The sequence below is a fragment of the Acipenser ruthenus genome, chromosome 18 (genome assembly GCF_902713425.1).
Source record: "Acipenser ruthenus chromosome 18, fAciRut3.2 maternal haplotype, whole genome shotgun sequence".
NCBI lineage: Eukaryota > Metazoa > Chordata > Actinopteri > Acipenseriformes > Acipenseridae > Acipenser > Acipenser ruthenus.
This window is the reverse complement of record NC_081206.1, coordinates 2,646,468-2,661,682: the sequence shown is the minus strand read 5'-3', so window position 1 is coordinate 2,661,682 and position 15,215 is coordinate 2,646,468. Positions and strand designations below refer to the sequence as shown.

The 15,215-nt window shown below is 44.6% G+C and overlaps 4 protein-coding genes across 7 annotated transcripts; 2 read left to right on the top strand and 2 right to left on the bottom strand.

Moving 5' to 3' along the window:
• Positions 1–21: 21 nt before the first annotated feature.
• On the top strand, positions 22–4,775 carry LOC117429656 (probable tubulin polyglutamylase TTLL9). Of its 3 annotated transcripts, none has more exons than XM_058990800.1 (14): positions 24–163; positions 452–495; positions 805–897; positions 1,220–1,331; positions 1,641–1,826; positions 1,991–2,059; positions 2,204–2,336; positions 2,562–2,602; positions 2,799–2,886; positions 3,290–3,348; positions 3,473–3,669; positions 3,965–4,078; positions 4,193–4,317; positions 4,640–4,775. In XM_058990800.1, exons 1-14 carry the CDS (start codon positions 152–154, stop codon positions 4,708–4,710), a joined length of 1,344 nt encoding a protein of 447 aa, XP_058846783.1. In that variant the 5' UTR covers positions 24–151; the 3' UTR covers positions 4,711–4,775. The 3 variants fall into 3 exon arrangements, with proteins under 3 accessions (XP_058846785.1, XP_058846783.1, XP_058846784.1); XM_058990801.1 differs by having other exon boundaries at positions 25–163; positions 2,246–2,336; XM_058990802.1 differs by lacking the exon at positions 4,640–4,775 and having other exon boundaries at positions 22–163; positions 3,965–4,082; positions 4,193–4,266.
• A 153-nt stretch (positions 4,776–4,928) lies between these two features.
• On the bottom strand, positions 4,929–6,811 carry pdrg1 (p53 and DNA-damage regulated 1). Its single transcript, XM_058990806.1, has 5 exons — positions 6,612–6,811; positions 6,201–6,276; positions 5,801–5,875; positions 5,588–5,668; positions 4,929–5,381 (listed from the first exon to the last, which is right to left on the bottom strand). Exons 1-5 carry the CDS (start codon positions 6,687–6,689, stop codon positions 5,299–5,301), a joined length of 393 nt encoding a protein of 130 aa, XP_058846789.1. The 5' UTR covers positions 6,690–6,811; the 3' UTR covers positions 4,929–5,298.
• Positions 6,812–7,143: 332 nt separating this feature from the next.
• Positions 7,144–11,930, bottom strand: LOC117421655 (protein FAM217B-like). Of its 2 annotated transcripts, XM_058990799.1 has the most exons (5): positions 11,601–11,930; positions 11,024–11,134; positions 10,663–10,771; positions 10,158–10,243; positions 7,144–9,912 (listed from the first exon to the last, which is right to left on the bottom strand). In XM_058990799.1, exons 2-5 carry the CDS (start codon positions 11,125–11,127, stop codon positions 8,568–8,570), a joined length of 1,644 nt encoding a protein of 547 aa, XP_058846782.1. In that variant the 5' UTR covers positions 11,128–11,134; positions 11,601–11,930; the 3' UTR covers positions 7,144–8,567. The 2 variants fall into 2 exon arrangements, with proteins under 2 accessions (XP_058846782.1, XP_033892029.3); XM_034036138.3 differs by having other exon boundaries at positions 11,024–11,930.
• A 786-nt stretch (positions 11,931–12,716) lies between these two features.
• Positions 12,717–15,169, top strand: LOC117963929 (protein phosphatase 1 regulatory subunit 3D-like; the record flags this gene model as incomplete). The annotated part of the gene is made up of 1 exon (XM_034905827.2): positions 12,717–15,169. A coding segment is annotated over one exon (858 nt), but the record flags the coding sequence as incomplete, so codon positions are not given.
• Positions 15,170–15,215: the final 46 nt, after the last annotated feature.

The window sequence follows — 15,215 nt, the reverse complement described above, 5'->3', positions numbered from 1 at the left end:
GGGAGGAGCTTTAAGAGTTACCAGGGTTACGGGTACACACAACATGGTGGCTGGGAACCGTGAACTTCTCTCACCGGTGAAAAAAAACATCCACACAGGAAAGTATATCACCGACGAGACGGACTGAAGAAAGAAAAGGATAAAAAAGCAAATGTCAAAAAAGGTTAAAAAAAAGGAGCTTCATTCTAAATCGGTGACATTTTAGTCGCAACTTAACAGCATCACCAAACAAGTGTTGCTTCTCGTTCACTGTTGTTGTAACTTACACCCTTGGTAAACGCGATCCGGTTTGAATAACGTTTTGCGGTATTCTGGTATTAAAGGTTTCTTGTGACAGCGAGGTTTAGCTAATAACACATAGAACACTTGTATTATTTTTTTTTACAGTGTTATACTGAACTTGTTATTGTTTCTGGAGAAGTTAATGCGACAATGTGTACTTTTTCCACAGACGATGGTGCATAAGGGACCCGGCTATCAAAAGAAGCGGGAGGGGTAAGTGTGACTTCTTGTTAACTATTTCAACACTGCCGGCCTGTATTTCATTAGCGTATTAACTGTTTAATTAGCTACATTGGTGTAGCCTTGCAGTGCCTGCGCTCTGTCACTTCAGCGGTGTCTTCCGCGTCGATCCAGGCCATTGTCATTAGGGGAATAAAAAGGGGCGGATAGACCGCCTCTCTACAGGTGGAATTCTCTATGAAGAGTAACAGAGTACCTCAAAGCAAGACATGCAAACTTCGAGCGGTTGTTAAATATCTGTTACATTTGTTTTTATTGCAATCCTTTTTTTCCCCCCGTCAGCGAGCCGAGAAGCTGTATCCGATTTAAGTGCACCCTGATAAATACGATACAAGATGTGCTTCGACAGAGAGCTGGCTGGGTGGAAGTGAAGGAGTGAGTCTGGAGTCTTTATTTTTGGAAAACAAGACAGATGTGTCTGGCCGGGTGTTAGGAGACGCTATGAGAGTTTAGTACTGGCTGGATAGTTGCCCCTCTTTCCTGGTTGCAGTAGACCATACACACCTTACATTCTTGTTATACAGAACTGGCTTTACAAAGATCACATGACAGAAAAGGACAGGTATTACGCAGCGTGTCCCCATTTTAATGCCGGTTAAATGGTTGTTTTGAGATGTTTAATGATTGTTTTAATGCTACTTCTAATGCTAATTCCTTGTTTCTGCCCTTGTGCGGAAATCTGTTGTCTTGTCGTCAGTGACAGCGAGTGGGATTTTTACTGGTGTGATGTCGGATGGCTCCGGGAAAATTTTGACCACATCTACATGGAAGAGCATGTGCGAATCTGTCACTTCAGAAACCACTATGAGGTAGGGGCGCTGAAATTTCAATACTAACAGTTCATCAGCTAAGACTCCTGTAGCATAGCAGCTTCAGCCATTTCAGTTTTAATGGGACCTGGTAAGTCAAACATGAACCTAATTTGACACATCCTGGTACCAGCAGGCTCCTCTGTAAGCAGCTCACAGTAAAGCCCCGAGTGGTTTTGAACTGTTGTGAAATGAAGGTAGGGTACGCTCCAGTCACGCGTGGGTTAGGGTGCTTTTGTCCGAGGTTGGGAATGCGATGCACCCCGTCTTCAGGTGTGTTTAGTGACTGGCCCTTGTTCCCCCGTGAAGCTGACTCGTAAGAATCTGATGGTGAAGAATCTGAAGAGGTATCGCAAGCTGCTGGAGCGAGAGGCGGGGAGGCAGGAGGCGGCCAAGTGTGACTTCTTCCCCCGCACCTTTGAGCTGCCCTGCGAGTATCACCTGTTCGTGGAGGAGTTCAAGAGGAGCCCCGGGAGCACCTGGATCATGAAGCCAGTAAGGAGGGGGCCCTGAGGGAGTGCGGGGATTACTCAACACACTCAGCCTGCATGCTGGGGTTTGTTTAGGACGTTACAGATAGTTTGAAACTACACTGTTGCTTCCTTGAGGATTTTCAAGGCTCCTTCGCACTTCACTGTGCCCTTTCTGGTTGATTGCAGGTTGCCAGGTCCCAGGGAAAGGGCATCTTCCTCTTTCGCAAACTGAAGGATATCATGGACTGGAAGAAGGTAACCCATGCTATCGTGTGCTTTTCTTAACAACCAGCTGTATTGCAGTTACACTGGCCTCGTCTTACAGTAACAAAGCATTTACCCCAGTGCTAAGCTTACACCTTAGTTTCTTATAGCTTAGCCTTAATATTGAATCTCCAGTGTGCAGTGAGGGTCTTGTACAGAATCCCCCCGCTATTTCAGGATGGGAACCGTTCAGAGGATCAGAAGGACGAGACGCAGGTGGAGAGCTACGTGGCTCAGCGTTACATCGAGAATCCATATCTCATTGGAGGTAAGGGTCTCAGCCATGGCATGTTCTGACCAAACTCAGGCAGTACTGGCCATGATGCAGTACACTTAACCTTCAAACTTCATGTTTATATATATATATATCAAGCTGCTTCCATCAAAACACACTTGCAGAAACATTCAATTCAATTGTACAATTTCAACAGAGGTAGCTTTGTAGCGATGTGTCAGCACTCTTGTGGTTAATTGCAGTTTGGTTTATTTTCAGGTAGGAAGTTTGATCTACGAGTCTATGTGCTGGTAACATCAGTAAGTATGGTTATATCCAACTGTTGTATATACCAGCATTTGGAGATGCGTAGAGATACACACACACATCTAATTTAACCTACTGTACAATATAACCCTTTGTCTGTCCAATTATTATTTGTACTGCCTTTTGTAATCAGATGAAGAATACAAAAACACCCAGATTGTGTGTCTTGAGACTGTCTCTGTGTTTCAGTACGTTCCTCTCAAAGCCTGGCTGTACCGAGACGGATTTGCTCGTTTTTCCCTGACTCGCTTTTCCCTCAGCTGCATTGACGATCACTGTATCCTTTCCAGTGTTGACTGTGCCAGTAGGATTGACTAAGCCCTGAACGATCAGTTTTTATCTTCTCAGTGTTAGCTGTATTAATCAGTCACGAGCGGTCTGTAGTAATCTAATTTCAGGACTCAGGCTCTCTCCATCGATGTATGTTGCTTGCTAGTTGTGTAATATTAATGATACAGTCTGGAGTAAATAGTTTTTATAACCCATGGCATCATTCCCGGCTGTTTAAAATGGGCTCATTTGATTTGTATCATCTTCACTATTTATCAGCTACATATATGAAATCTCTAGATCCAGTATGACTAATCGTTTGCAATACAGGAAATGCATTACCTATTTGCTGTTTGTTTTGCATACTTCCAAGCTGAAAAGTCTGGTCCTTAATCATCATTTCTGCACAGATGTCCATCTCACAAACGTAGCAATACAGAAAACAGCTCCGGATTACGATCCTGAAAAGGTGAGTCCACGTTTATTATATAAAAACAGCTGCAGCTGCTGGGCAAGAGTGACACGTGACTCAGCATGGCTCTAGAACATCCCGCTGTCATTGCAGCGCTGTAATGCAGTGCCATTCTACGCAGGGCTGTAAGTGGCAGATGCAGCAGCTGCGACGGTACCTGAGCGCTCGGCACGGAGCGGAGCGCGTGGAGGCGCTCTTCAGGAACATCGACGGCATCTTCATCCGGAGCCTGCAGAGCGTTCAGAAGGTCATCATCAACGACAAGCACTGCTTTGAGCTCTACGGATACGACATCCTGCTGGACCAGGCTCTCAAACCGTAAGCCTTTGTTAGTACCTGCAGTGCTGCGCCGCGCCAGTGCCAATGGAACGCGACAGTGAACCTAGCAGCAAGCCGCACCCTCTCTTTCACACCTCCTTAATCCAAAATGTAATTTGAAATCTGCATCTCCGTAAACTCAGATAGTTATTGATACTTAAACATGGTCAAAATTCTAATTGTGGGCATTAATTGCCGTTTGGTTTTAATAGAAACACCACAATGACACCGTGGTAGAAGCCACTTTGTAACTGTGGGCTGTTTTAAGCAGAGTGATGACCCCGTCTTTCTTTAGGTGGTTAATAGAAGTGAATGCTTCCCCCTCACTCACTGCCAGCAGCCAGGAGGACTATGAATTGAAGTGCCGTCTTCTGGAGGACACTTTGCATGTTGTAGACATGGAAGGGAGGTAGGTAGGTTGGTTTGGACTGTCTCTATATCCAGCACTGCCCATATTAGCCATCGCAGAGTGACAGATACTTGGAAATGGATTCACATCACTGTTTTCTTATTCCCCAACCAGGCTCACTGGCAAAGAGAAGCAGATTGGAGGATTCGACCTCATGTGGAACGACGGTCCTGTCTCTAAGGACGATGTAAACCTGGACGCTTTGGGGAGCTCCACCTTAACTGCCAACACTCACTTAGGTAGGACATCTGGACAGAGGAATCCACAACCAAAGACATGTGAATGTGACAGTGATCATGCCTGGGTGGTTTTCATTTCATCAACACATCAGAATAAAAATTGATCAAACTGCAGCTTGTCAATTGAATACATTTGTATTTTCCTAAAACCCTTTCGCACATCTAAACAGTTTTAGAGTTGAGCCCTTAATAGTGTCACTTAGCAACATAAATATGGAATGTACATTATTTATTATTTTATTAGCACCTCCCCTGATTTGTATATGTGGATTGGTATTCTGGTTTCGGGCTTTAGACTAATATTCTCCCCTCGGATTTCCAGGGTATGTGAATGACAGGAAGACACAGCTGAGACAGCTTCTGAAACCCCTCCCAGGACAGAAGAAAGTATGACAGGAAACAGCCAACCCACAGAGGGACCGAGAGAACAAAGGAAGAGGACTCGGACAAGCCGGAGCAGAACGAGAACGATAATGACATCAGTAGTCAGGCTGACCAGCAGTAAAACATGTTTTAGTAAATCATTTTTTAAAACAAGACTCAAGTGGATGACAACTCTGTAGCAGCTTTACATGAAGAAAAAACACATTTTATTTTTATCATGGTAACAATGCAGTCCCAAAAATGTGATTGGTGGATCCTAGTGCATGTGCCAGACTACCTTTGTCTGAAACAAGTACACAATGAGTGATCACAGTGCCAGCATGGCTTACCGAGGTGGTGTAATGACACATGCGCACACATGAATGACTTGTACCCTCTGAATATTTCATTCAGGCCCTCTGTGTAGCACTAGCACACCAAGGACAGACAGCAGATGCATTACAAATACGCTGCTCATGTCAAAGTATCACATTGAAGTGAAAGACAGACTCTGAACAGAGGCTCCTATTACAAAAGCTGAGTTTTTAGTCCACACAAATAAGCAAAGACTTTTACAGTCACAGCTGATTCTCCAAAACGATGAACCCTGGATGGAGCTCATCTTCTAAGTTGCATGTTAACAGCCTGCAGCTCCTCTTTCGTGAGTGGGGCGAGGTTGAAACCCCTGAGTTCTGGCTTGCCTGGGAAGAGAGAGATGATGTAAAGGTAACATGGATAGCAGCCTTTGATCAGACAGTGCTGTCTAGGATAAAAGCTTGCAGTGTGTAGAACAGAGAGTGGTCGAGTGTATGAGTAGATACTCTTTACAGCCTCGCAGTGTTTAGGACACAGGGTGTTCTGAAAGTATGGCAGATTGACAAGGGAAAACATGGAATGGGTTTCATACCTTGCAACTCGTTCAGTCGATTCACTTTGGCTTTCAGTTGGTTTCTTAGATCGCAAATCTCCTTATCAAGCTGTTTCTGGTCTGAGAAGGACAATAATGATTCAATAAAAATAATATAGCAATGTAATAAATTGAAAATGTTAACCTCCGATGGAACGACATTCCAGGGCAGAAGCTGCCTGCTGCAATCTTACAATTCCTGAATGTACAAACCTTTTTGAATCATCTCTCTGGTCTTTGCTCTAGGGAGCTTAATAAACATGTTCCCAAAGCAAACCTTCACCTTGTCTGGAAAAAAAAATGAAGTGTTCTGTTAAACAACATAATGTCCAAGACCAAAAAAAAAAAAAAAAAAACAGAATTGTGATAAAACAGTAAATCAGTTATATTCACAGACAATTTAAATGCTACAGATCAGCAAAAATATAAATGCGAACACATAAATACTTTGAATTATTGATGGTGTGATTTTATATATATATATAAAATGTGTGTGCGTGTGCATCCACGTTTTGGAAATTGCAACGTTTGGCCATACATTTTATTGTGAACACCAGGAGAGGTTAATAAGCAGTACAATTAATTATAAACCCCAGAAACAGCCCCGTCTTACCAGCCTGCTCTCTGTCATCTTGCAGGGCTCTCAGTGCCTCCCTGTTTCTGTTTCTTTTGATGTCCAGATCCACAATCTGAGGGGACCAGGTAATAAAACAGTTCAGACTACTGCGACACTACAACGCAATGTACTAGCAGCAAACCCTACTTACAACAACGAACCCTCCTAAACACATAGGTTCCACAACCTGTGTGATCCCACAACATACTGCTAAATTACACTACTACCAAAGTGATTTTTAATCCAAATATTCATCGTTAACAAACACTCGCCACATTATCATTATCAACAAACCAACGTGTCGCTGTCTATGCGCAGTGCCAAATCGATTCACACGCATCTCCGCGCAAACGATGAAGAATACAAATTCAAAACCAAAGCGTATAGCATGTATGTTCCCTTCCTTACCTGCTGTCTATCTGCTAAAACCTCTTCGGCCGCCTCCTCAACTTCACACAGGTATTGTAGCACCTTCTCAGATTCCATATTTCCAGAAACGAAGCCACCACGCAAACACCTCCGAGCAGAAAAGGGAAACAAGGATGCATAAAGAAGTGTTCCGGGGAAACACGCTTAGCTCGAACCACAGCGACACAGTCCTTGATTTGAACCTACAACTGCGTTACGTGCCTTTAGAAAAAAAGTGTGTACGGTTCTGTTTTAATAATAGGACTTCAATCAGTTTATGCTTATACATTTCCAAAATGAGACGTGATAAGAAACAGAAATGTGTGTGCTTGCCATGCTTTACAATAGGCAGATTTATTGAAAAAACAGCAACATCACCAAAGCCCCCATAAAATACAAGATTAACAAATACACAACACAACCTTCAAACTCTTGAGGTACACATTTTCGTTTCATCCCTGATTCATGAATACTGGTCACAAACACATGTGTAAATGTTCTAGAATAAATAGAAGCTGGTTGAAGTTTTGAACCAAATAGATTCTGACATTGTTTTGGTCCCTACAAGTAACCCATGCAAACCAATTATTAGTAAATGTGTTTTTGTGTGTGTGTGATTTTCAGAATAATTTCTGTGCAACAAAAGATGTGTGTGAAGTTCTACAATAAATAAAAAGATATTACACACTAAAAAAAAAAAAAGTGCTTTCCATAATAAGTTATTTCAGTAACCCACCGAATATACATTCAGAGTAAGGAACAACTTATTGTAACAAAAACTTCATGTAAACTTTAATCACATTCTGTAACATGGTTCCCAAGACCGCAGCTAAGCTTAATGTTTAAGGTATGGGCAGTAAGTTTGCAACATTGGATTGCATATTTAAAATGAAAAAAAAAAACCCACCTATTAAGATAAACCAGAAGTCTCACATTGGGTATGAAAGACACACAAATGAGATTATTTTTTTCCCTTAACAATCAATATAAAAGTATATCTCAACCTCCTAAAAAGACAAAATCAGGCTTCCTGAAAACTCATCATAACATCTTCAACAAAATATTTTACAGTACACATAAAAATATATATTTCCTATCACAATCTTCATCTTTCAGTCCTTCGACAGTTAAGAACAATGAGTTAAAAATAATTCTAGCCATACACCGAGTGCCGTTTCCATCCCTGAAATATGACTTTACCAAGTTTACAAACATACAACATGACACAACAAAATAGATTCTTCTTATTTCTGCTTTATGTTAAAACTACAAATGTCTATTACAATTGGGACCTTTAAGCCTATTACTTTTCAGAAAAATTAATGAAAACTTTTTTAATGCACGATTACAGTCCATTCTGTATGTTCTGTAGAGATGCTATTTACAAAAAAAAAAAACAATTTAAAAAGGACAATGCAAATATATATATATATATTTTTTTTCTTATGCAAACCACAAACACACTATTCTTCAAAAAAGAAAATGCGTATTCATATCTAAATACTTTCAGTCGATCCTACTAACCCTTCAGTGACAGACCAAGGGGGAACTAATTGTATTTCACTCCTGAAAACGAAACTGGCAGCAAATAGTTTACGTGCTACGGTAACTACTTAAATAAAACTTCATCGTGACTGTAATAATAAGAATTTAAATGGTTGCTGTATCTAAAAAGTTATTGAACTTTTTGAAATGGTATTTAAATGCAGTACTTGTATTTGTACTCCCCTAATAAGTACGATCTGGTGTGTTTTTCTCTCTACATAAAAGATACAAATTGATTGACCACATGTGGCTTCAGCACATTAAAACAAAAAGCATTTTAAATAATTTTGTTTGAATTGAGCAGTTTCAGAGAAAGCACTGAAAATGAACACAGTTCCTAATGAACACATCCTTGCAACATTTTCTTCAAGTTGTTGGGTGCAGAAGGAATCCTGATCTTTTGGTAAGCGGCTATATAGTAAGGAACTGGACGTGTTTCACTTTCCCGTTGGACTTGGCACGGGGGGGGCCCTTTGAGACAGGGGAAGGTTCCTTCCCCCCCACCGACGGTCCTCCCGGTTTGATATCCCGGCCCGCCGCCCCTACTGGGGCCCTCTGCCTCTCATTGCCGCCTCTCCTCAGGGGACTCCCCTCACGCACATTCCCATGAGTCTCCAAGGGGACCCCACTTTCCATATCACCCCTCTTCCCAACCGCGGGCCCCCTCTGTCTTCCGTTCCTGGCAGCTGCGGACCCAACACTGCCATTCCTCGGTGCAGCCTGCGGTTTTGCGGTGGAGCCTGCCGCCTGTGTCGGGTTCCTGATATTGCCGGTCGACTGCATGCGCCTCAGGTGGCTGTTCGGCTGGGAGGGGCTCCCTGGTTTCTGCCCCTGCGTCTGGGCCCCCCTCCCCTCGTTAACAGCAGCCCTCGTCTCGCTGCTGCACCTCTTCTGTGGAGCCTCCGAACCTCCACTCCGCTGCTGGACCGGATTGAGCCGGGAGTGGCGCTGGTATGCGTATGAGCGGCAGGAGCCGTTACAGAAGGGGTAGCGGACCCGGCAGTGAGGGCAAGCCGCCCGGGAGAGCTGGGGGGCGGAGCCGTTCCCCAGACAGGACAGGAAGGCAGTGGGGAAGGCACGCTGGCACTGCCGGATGCTCTTGGGCGAGCTGAGGTACCAAGCCGGAGCTGTGTGGGGTCTGGGGCGGCTGGCGGGGGCGCTGGCAGTGGCAGAGGCGGGGGTGGTTGTTTTTCCGTTGTCCGCCTCAACGGTTTGGATCTGCAGCCACTCCAGCTGCAGGAGGCGCTCCAGGTACTTCTCCAGCTGGCCCACAGGCTGTGGACGATAAGCGCATCGCCCCTCCGTGTTCAGGAACAGAGCCAGCTGCCGCAGGCTCCAGGTGTTGAAGGGAGGGGGCAGGAAGTCTGGGTAGCCGTAGCCACTCTGGTTCCCCCGGGGGCCAGGGAAATAGGGGTCAAGGTCGTTGGGGTCAAAGACCTCGGCCCGCAGGTGGAGCTGAGGAGGCGAACAGGGGGAGGGAGGCACTGGGAGCCTCTCGGAGTCCGAGAGGTCGCTGGCGCTGTCTGCCTCCTCTGCCTCTCCCTCGTACAGCCGCAGGGTCTCGATGCTGGGGACCCACTGCCTCTCTGTCAGCATAGGGCATGGTTCAGAGGCAACGAGGGAAAGCGGAAGAGACATTTTGGGCCTGTTCCTGCCTGAGCCAGGTGACTCTCTAGTGCATTCCCCGTTGTCTCTCCCTCTATTGCTCCTCGTGGAGGTAGACACAGCCTGCTTCAGCTCTATCGCGCCAGGTGTCCTGAGGAAACAAAACTCTTGGGTCACATAAATAGTCTCTGCAATTGTAACAGATGACATATAGAGGCACGTGTGTATCAACACAGTTGGTGTTCAGAAATATAAACATGAAGGTTAGAAAATGTATTATTAAAAATGCTTTCCATTGGACCCATTGTAATCCTGTGACAGCAATAGTCACGTCCTGGCCAGTGGCTTGTGAGCCTGTTTCACGGTGCAGTGTGTGTGTGTGTGTGTGTTTCTCACCGAGCTCTGCCTCCAGGTAGCAGTGGGGAGCTCTCTGCGGATGAGGTGCTCACAGGTTTGGCCCTGTTCCCTCTCTTCTGGGTCCCCTGCAATCACAATGTGGGCAGTCAGACACACACACAGAAACACAACGACAACTGAGAAGGGCCCTCATCGGCTACTTAAAAAAGTCACCTTCTAGTACTTAGGTCACTGTCACAGCGTCCTAAAGCCACAGCAAGTTATTAATCTCACAACACAGAGGTCACATTACAACAGTCCTGATCCATTTCTAATACAGTACGGCTAACTAATTACCTAGAACAGTTAGCTACTTCATTATAAACTACACAGGTAATCATGATGACATGCTCCAGCTGCTCTGCAGAACATTCACTCACAGTGTTGTTACATTACACAGGGGACTAGGAGTTGCTGGTGGTCCTGCACTGCATTAGACCTTTGCATAATGTAACAGTGCATCATGAGTCACTGAGACCTCTAGCTTCTATTATGCTGGCCTTACCCGCTCAGCCTGAGCTGGGTCCTTGCCCTGACGAGGTGCCACATGCTTGGGCTGCAGACCTGCCTTTTTCAGGGTCCGGTGACTCTGGTTGGCCTTCCCCTTCTTGGAGCTGCCGAGCAATCAGGAGTATAATTGATTTAATATAGGAGAAAATATATAATTGTATTTCTAGACAAGAATCTAGAACAGGGCTGGAAATAAAACTTACCAAAGGTGTTTTTGTTTTTTTTTTAGTAGGGAATTAAATATAAATATTTGTAAGCAATAAAAAAAAACTTACCAGCAAATAGGGCATAACGATTCAGACAACTACAAATAATAATAATAATAATAATAATAATAATAATATCCAGTCTCTGACCTGGGTGCTGATCCGCCTGTCCCAGGTCCTTTGCTTCTGATCTGCTCTTTGGATGCGCACTTCTTCAGCGCTGAAGCGGGTCTCTCTTGCAAACTCGGACCCATGCTGTACCTCTCAGAGACAAGGCAATTTATAACGGTGCTCCGGGACCTCGCTAAGAACGAAACTGCGCGGAGTCGAGCATGTCTACCAGCACTGTTTTATTGGTATTATAACTAAACACGTACGCAGTGTTCATTTATCAAACGTTGTCCCTGTCTGAAAACGATGCGGCGGTTCAATGTATATTGTCTGTTATTGTTAAAACGTCACTTTTGTATTTTTAAGTCGTTGCTCTGTATTTTAAACATGCAACACTTCTTCGTTCCATTATATAATCCAGGTCTGTGTATTTATTGATTTCTAAATGCTCTTGTTCGCACACACACACATTAATATGACTTGCTGCATCATACGTTTAATAAACAATACTACACGAAATGGATTCAATATGAAATAAAAACCCCAGGCACAATACTTTTGTTTTTAGATAAACACACAACACGAATGCCCCTTCTATTTTAATCGATTTATTTACCTTCCGCTAAAGGTTTGTTCATCTCCTCACTGTATCCAGCTGTTTAAAGGGGTCGGGCTAGCGTTTGATAAACATTGCATTCTGGGATTTGAAGTCCCTAGGCAAGACCAAAACTAGATCACTGCAGGCCGACCAAATTAATTTCCATAAAGTCATTGACACATCACACGTAGCCTAATCTCTGAGACCGTTACATTAAATATTTCAATTTCCTAAAATTACACTGCTATGCATTTAAAAATGTTATTCTTTATAAAACTACAAATACCATAAAGCACACTACGCCTTCTGTGTCAACAGCGATGTAAAAAATAAAACACGCATACTACACATAGATACGCACCAAGCAGGCCTGCATACCACTATACGGATATCAGAGGCTTTCGTGCTGCAGGACGCAGAAAGACGGGCCCAGATTCTGCAAAATGTATCGGATAATTATATAGATACGCTGGCAAGTGCACATTTGCATGTAGTTGGTGCACCGGCCAGTAAATGGTTTGCTAATGACGTTGAGAGAGGCTCGTTGAAGTGAACTCGACCTCTTCTTGGATTTCTGAGAACATGAACTCTGCGGTGTTCGGCGGACGTGACTAACTGAGCTCTGGTTGACACTACGCGCTGTGCAGCTGAACTGGGACCACAAACACTAAACTTCTGATGCCAAATGTAACAGTGGAATAAAAAACGGAGCTGTTTCGTTACATGTGATGTTTTAAAACAGAAAGCCAGGCAGGATGACGGTTTTTGAAAACAGTCCTGTCTCTTTCTAGAACTTAAGTTTGAGAAGAAATGAAATCTGTTCAAAAGCTGGAAAAAAACTTAACCAAACCACATTTGAACCACAAGTACTGTTTTACTAACCTCCTACAGTAATCAAAACCGGGGTACTGATTAATCTAAAAACACAAATACAATTACTTATTCCTCCTGGTTAAAATATCGAAATCTAATAATCAGATTGAATCAAAGATGGACCCCCACCAGCCCCCTAGTTACGCCTCTACGTTTTATTCATATTTAGTTGCCTAGCGTTCTTCTGTGCAGGTGAACAATGGCGAGTTTCACGTGGCAGCACCACCTCCCCCAGCAGCAGCTACTGCAGAAGCAGGTTGAGTTGGGGACCTCCAGGAACCTCGCTTACATCACGGGGCATTTCCAGCACGCCCGGTTGACAGAGGGATTCGGGTGCGATGCCATGAGTGGCGAGCCGGGCAGGGTCAAGATTCGCCCCCCACCACCCCGACAGCAGGATGTGAACAAGGAGCCTGCCCCGCGAGGACCTTTTGCGAGCCCCAGCCACGGCCCATCATCCGTCGACGCGAGAGAAACAGGGGCGCTTCCAGGGAGGGCCGGAGCCAGAGGGTGCGCTTTGTGGATTCCCTAGGTCTGGAGCTGGCGGAGGTGAAGGTGTTCAGAGCCGGGGAAGACCCCACGGTGCCCCTGCACGTCCTCACCAGGCTCATGCTGAGCTCCGAGCTGGCTTCAGGCAGGGACCTGGTGATCCCTATTCCCTACCTGGAGCCGGACTTCCCCCCAGAGCAGGGCAAGCGAGAGGATTTCCTGGAGCGCCTGGCCCGGCAGAGGGTTTGCCTGGGGAGGGTCTCGTGCTCGGAGATGGGGATCACAGGACTCGCGTGGGTCCAGAACCTCTCCTTCAGGAAGGAGGTCAGCGTCAGGTACTCCTTCACGGCCTGGAAGAGCAGCTCCGACACCAAGGCCTGCTGGGACTCCAGCGAGGGCGGGGAGGGGGCTGCAGGGAGGGGGCCCGACCGGGACGTCTTCCGGTTCTGCCTGCCTGTGCCCCCTTTCATCCTGCAGCCCGGAGCCTCCCTGGAGTTCGCTATCCGCTACCGGGTCTTGGGGGCTGAGTTCTGGGACAACAACAATGGCCGCAACTACAGCCTGACCTGCCACAGCTACAAACTGACCGTCCCTAAAGAGTGTGAGGACAGCTGGATCCACTTCATCTGAGCCCCACTGCAGAGAGAGCTGAGGAAGAAGGAGCAGCTTGAGCACACCGGCATCGCTTACAGTGCTTTTTACTAGAGCTGATCATGAAAGAAACTGTGCTACGCTTCTATCTGCTTTTAAAAAGTGCCAAGTATCGAATCATACACCGCCTGTGATGAAGATAACAGGTGGCATGTTATGGAGTGATAGCATTAAATAGCTGGAGGTATTAGTTTGTTGTTACTCATTACAGCTACAATGGTATTAGGATAGTAGAGCCATCATTTGAATTTAATCCTAGGGGTCAGGTGCATATTATAGATGTGTACTAATCTGCTGAATGCTGTTCCTGCTTGAGATGCCAGTTTGATGTCTGTGGCCAAGGTGTTATTAATGCACTGTAACTTTTCAACAAATTGTTTCAGTAACTTCTCACTTCAAATGACTACATTCATGTGCTCACCAGCCAGCAGGGAGTAAAGCAGGGAGCTTCCCAGTTGTAATCTCTTTCTGTTATGTATATGCTGTAAAGCCTGGCCACCCTACAAAGCCCTTTGTATTATTCCACAGAATTGATATATCTTTTGCACTGCTGGTATGCTGTGTTTGCACTAGCTTGCCGTGTCAAAGTGTCAAAGTTTGCACTTTTTTTGCCCTGCAAAATGAAAGCAGACCTGCTGCAGTTTCTAGCAGACAAGGGCAACATCATATTTTGCAAAGTTAGTTTGTTAGTTTTAGTAACATTAACATTCCTTTTAGACTTTGTTCATATGTCTCAATGTTTCTGTTGCTTGTTTGGAAGGTGAAACTATGCACTGGAAATGCACCTGATCAATTGGAATCAGTCATGGATTTGAAGTCCATTTGTTTCTATTGGGCTTGTCAGCAGGTGGGGCAGACAGTGCAATGCTGCACAGGGAGCAGCAGAGGGCAGCAGATTACCCCGAGATTCACAACTTGGGAGTCTGTGAGTATCTCAGGTGGTCCCTGCTACTGTATCTATCTGCCCATTGCTGCACACCCAAACTACACTGCACCTAACATGGTATTCGTAAACCTAGTCTAGCAATAGTGAGTTAATTAATCGCTGATGAAATGAAGCCACGTGCAGCCATTTGCTAATACCTTTTGATTGTTCGGCCCCCAGTTTGTATGCGTTTGAATGATTGTGTTTTTATGCGCGAAATTGTTTGAATAACAATGTATAGCATTATAAAGTACCAGCGGTGGTGTAGATGTGTATAGAGGGACTGCCACCGCATTGCAGTTTGATCCATTTCAGATTTTACTGGGAGCTCCAATCAGCCACAGCGTAGAGAGGCATCTGGCAATGTGTGTGACAGACTCGCAAACTGTACTGCATTATGTTATTTACTGGGATTTTTGTAACATTAAAAAAAAGATATTTTGAAAAAAAACTGCAAATACAAATCTATATATCAATATTATGCCGTAATCGTGGATTGCTGACGATGAGGCACTTTTCACACAAGTCGTTTCTGTTAAAAATGTAAGTGTATTAAACTTTTAAAAAGACGTTTGTTTTTGCATGTATATTACTGATACACATGATTTTTTTCACAGTTTCGTTTTGGTGACAAATATATTAAAATTCAAAAAAATGCTTTGTTTATTTTGTCAGTAGTATGTATATGTGTGTGT

Excerpts from the sequence above, each read along its gene's own strand:
- LOC117421655 (XM_034036138.3), bottom strand. The coding sequence starts at position 11,127 with ATGGGTCCGAGTTTGCAAGAGAGACCCGCTTCAGCGCTGAAGAAGTGC. Across the intron at positions 10,244-10,662 it reads ACCCAGCTCAGGCTGAGCGG|GGGACCCAGAAGAGAGGGAA; the intron begins GTAAGGCCAGCA and ends TTGTGATTGCAG. Across the intron at positions 9,913-10,157 it reads CTACCTGGAGGCAGAGCTCG|GACACCTGGCGCGATAGAGC; the intron begins GTGAGAAACACA and ends TTGTTTCCTCAG.
- LOC117429656 (XM_058990800.1), top strand. Across the intron at positions 2,060-2,203 it reads ATATCATGGACTGGAAGAAG|TGTGCAGTGAGGGTCTTGTA; the intron begins GTAACCCATGCT and ends TTGAATCTCCAG. Across the intron at positions 4,318-4,639 it reads AACTGCCAACACTCACTTAG|GGTATGTGAATGACAGGAAG; the intron begins GTAGGACATCTG and ends TCGGATTTCCAG.
- pdrg1 (XM_058990806.1), bottom strand. The coding sequence starts at position 6,689 with ATGGAATCTGAGAAGGTGCTACAATACCTGTGTGAAGTTGAGGAGGCG. Across the intron at positions 5,669-5,800 it reads CAGAGAGATGATTCAAAAAG|ACCAGAAACAGCTTGATAAG; the intron begins GTTTGTACATTC and ends TGTCCTTCTCAG. Across the intron at positions 5,382-5,587 it reads TCGACTGAACGAGTTGCAAG|GCAAGCCAGAACTCAGGGGT; the intron begins GTATGAAACCCA and ends CTCTCTTCCCAG.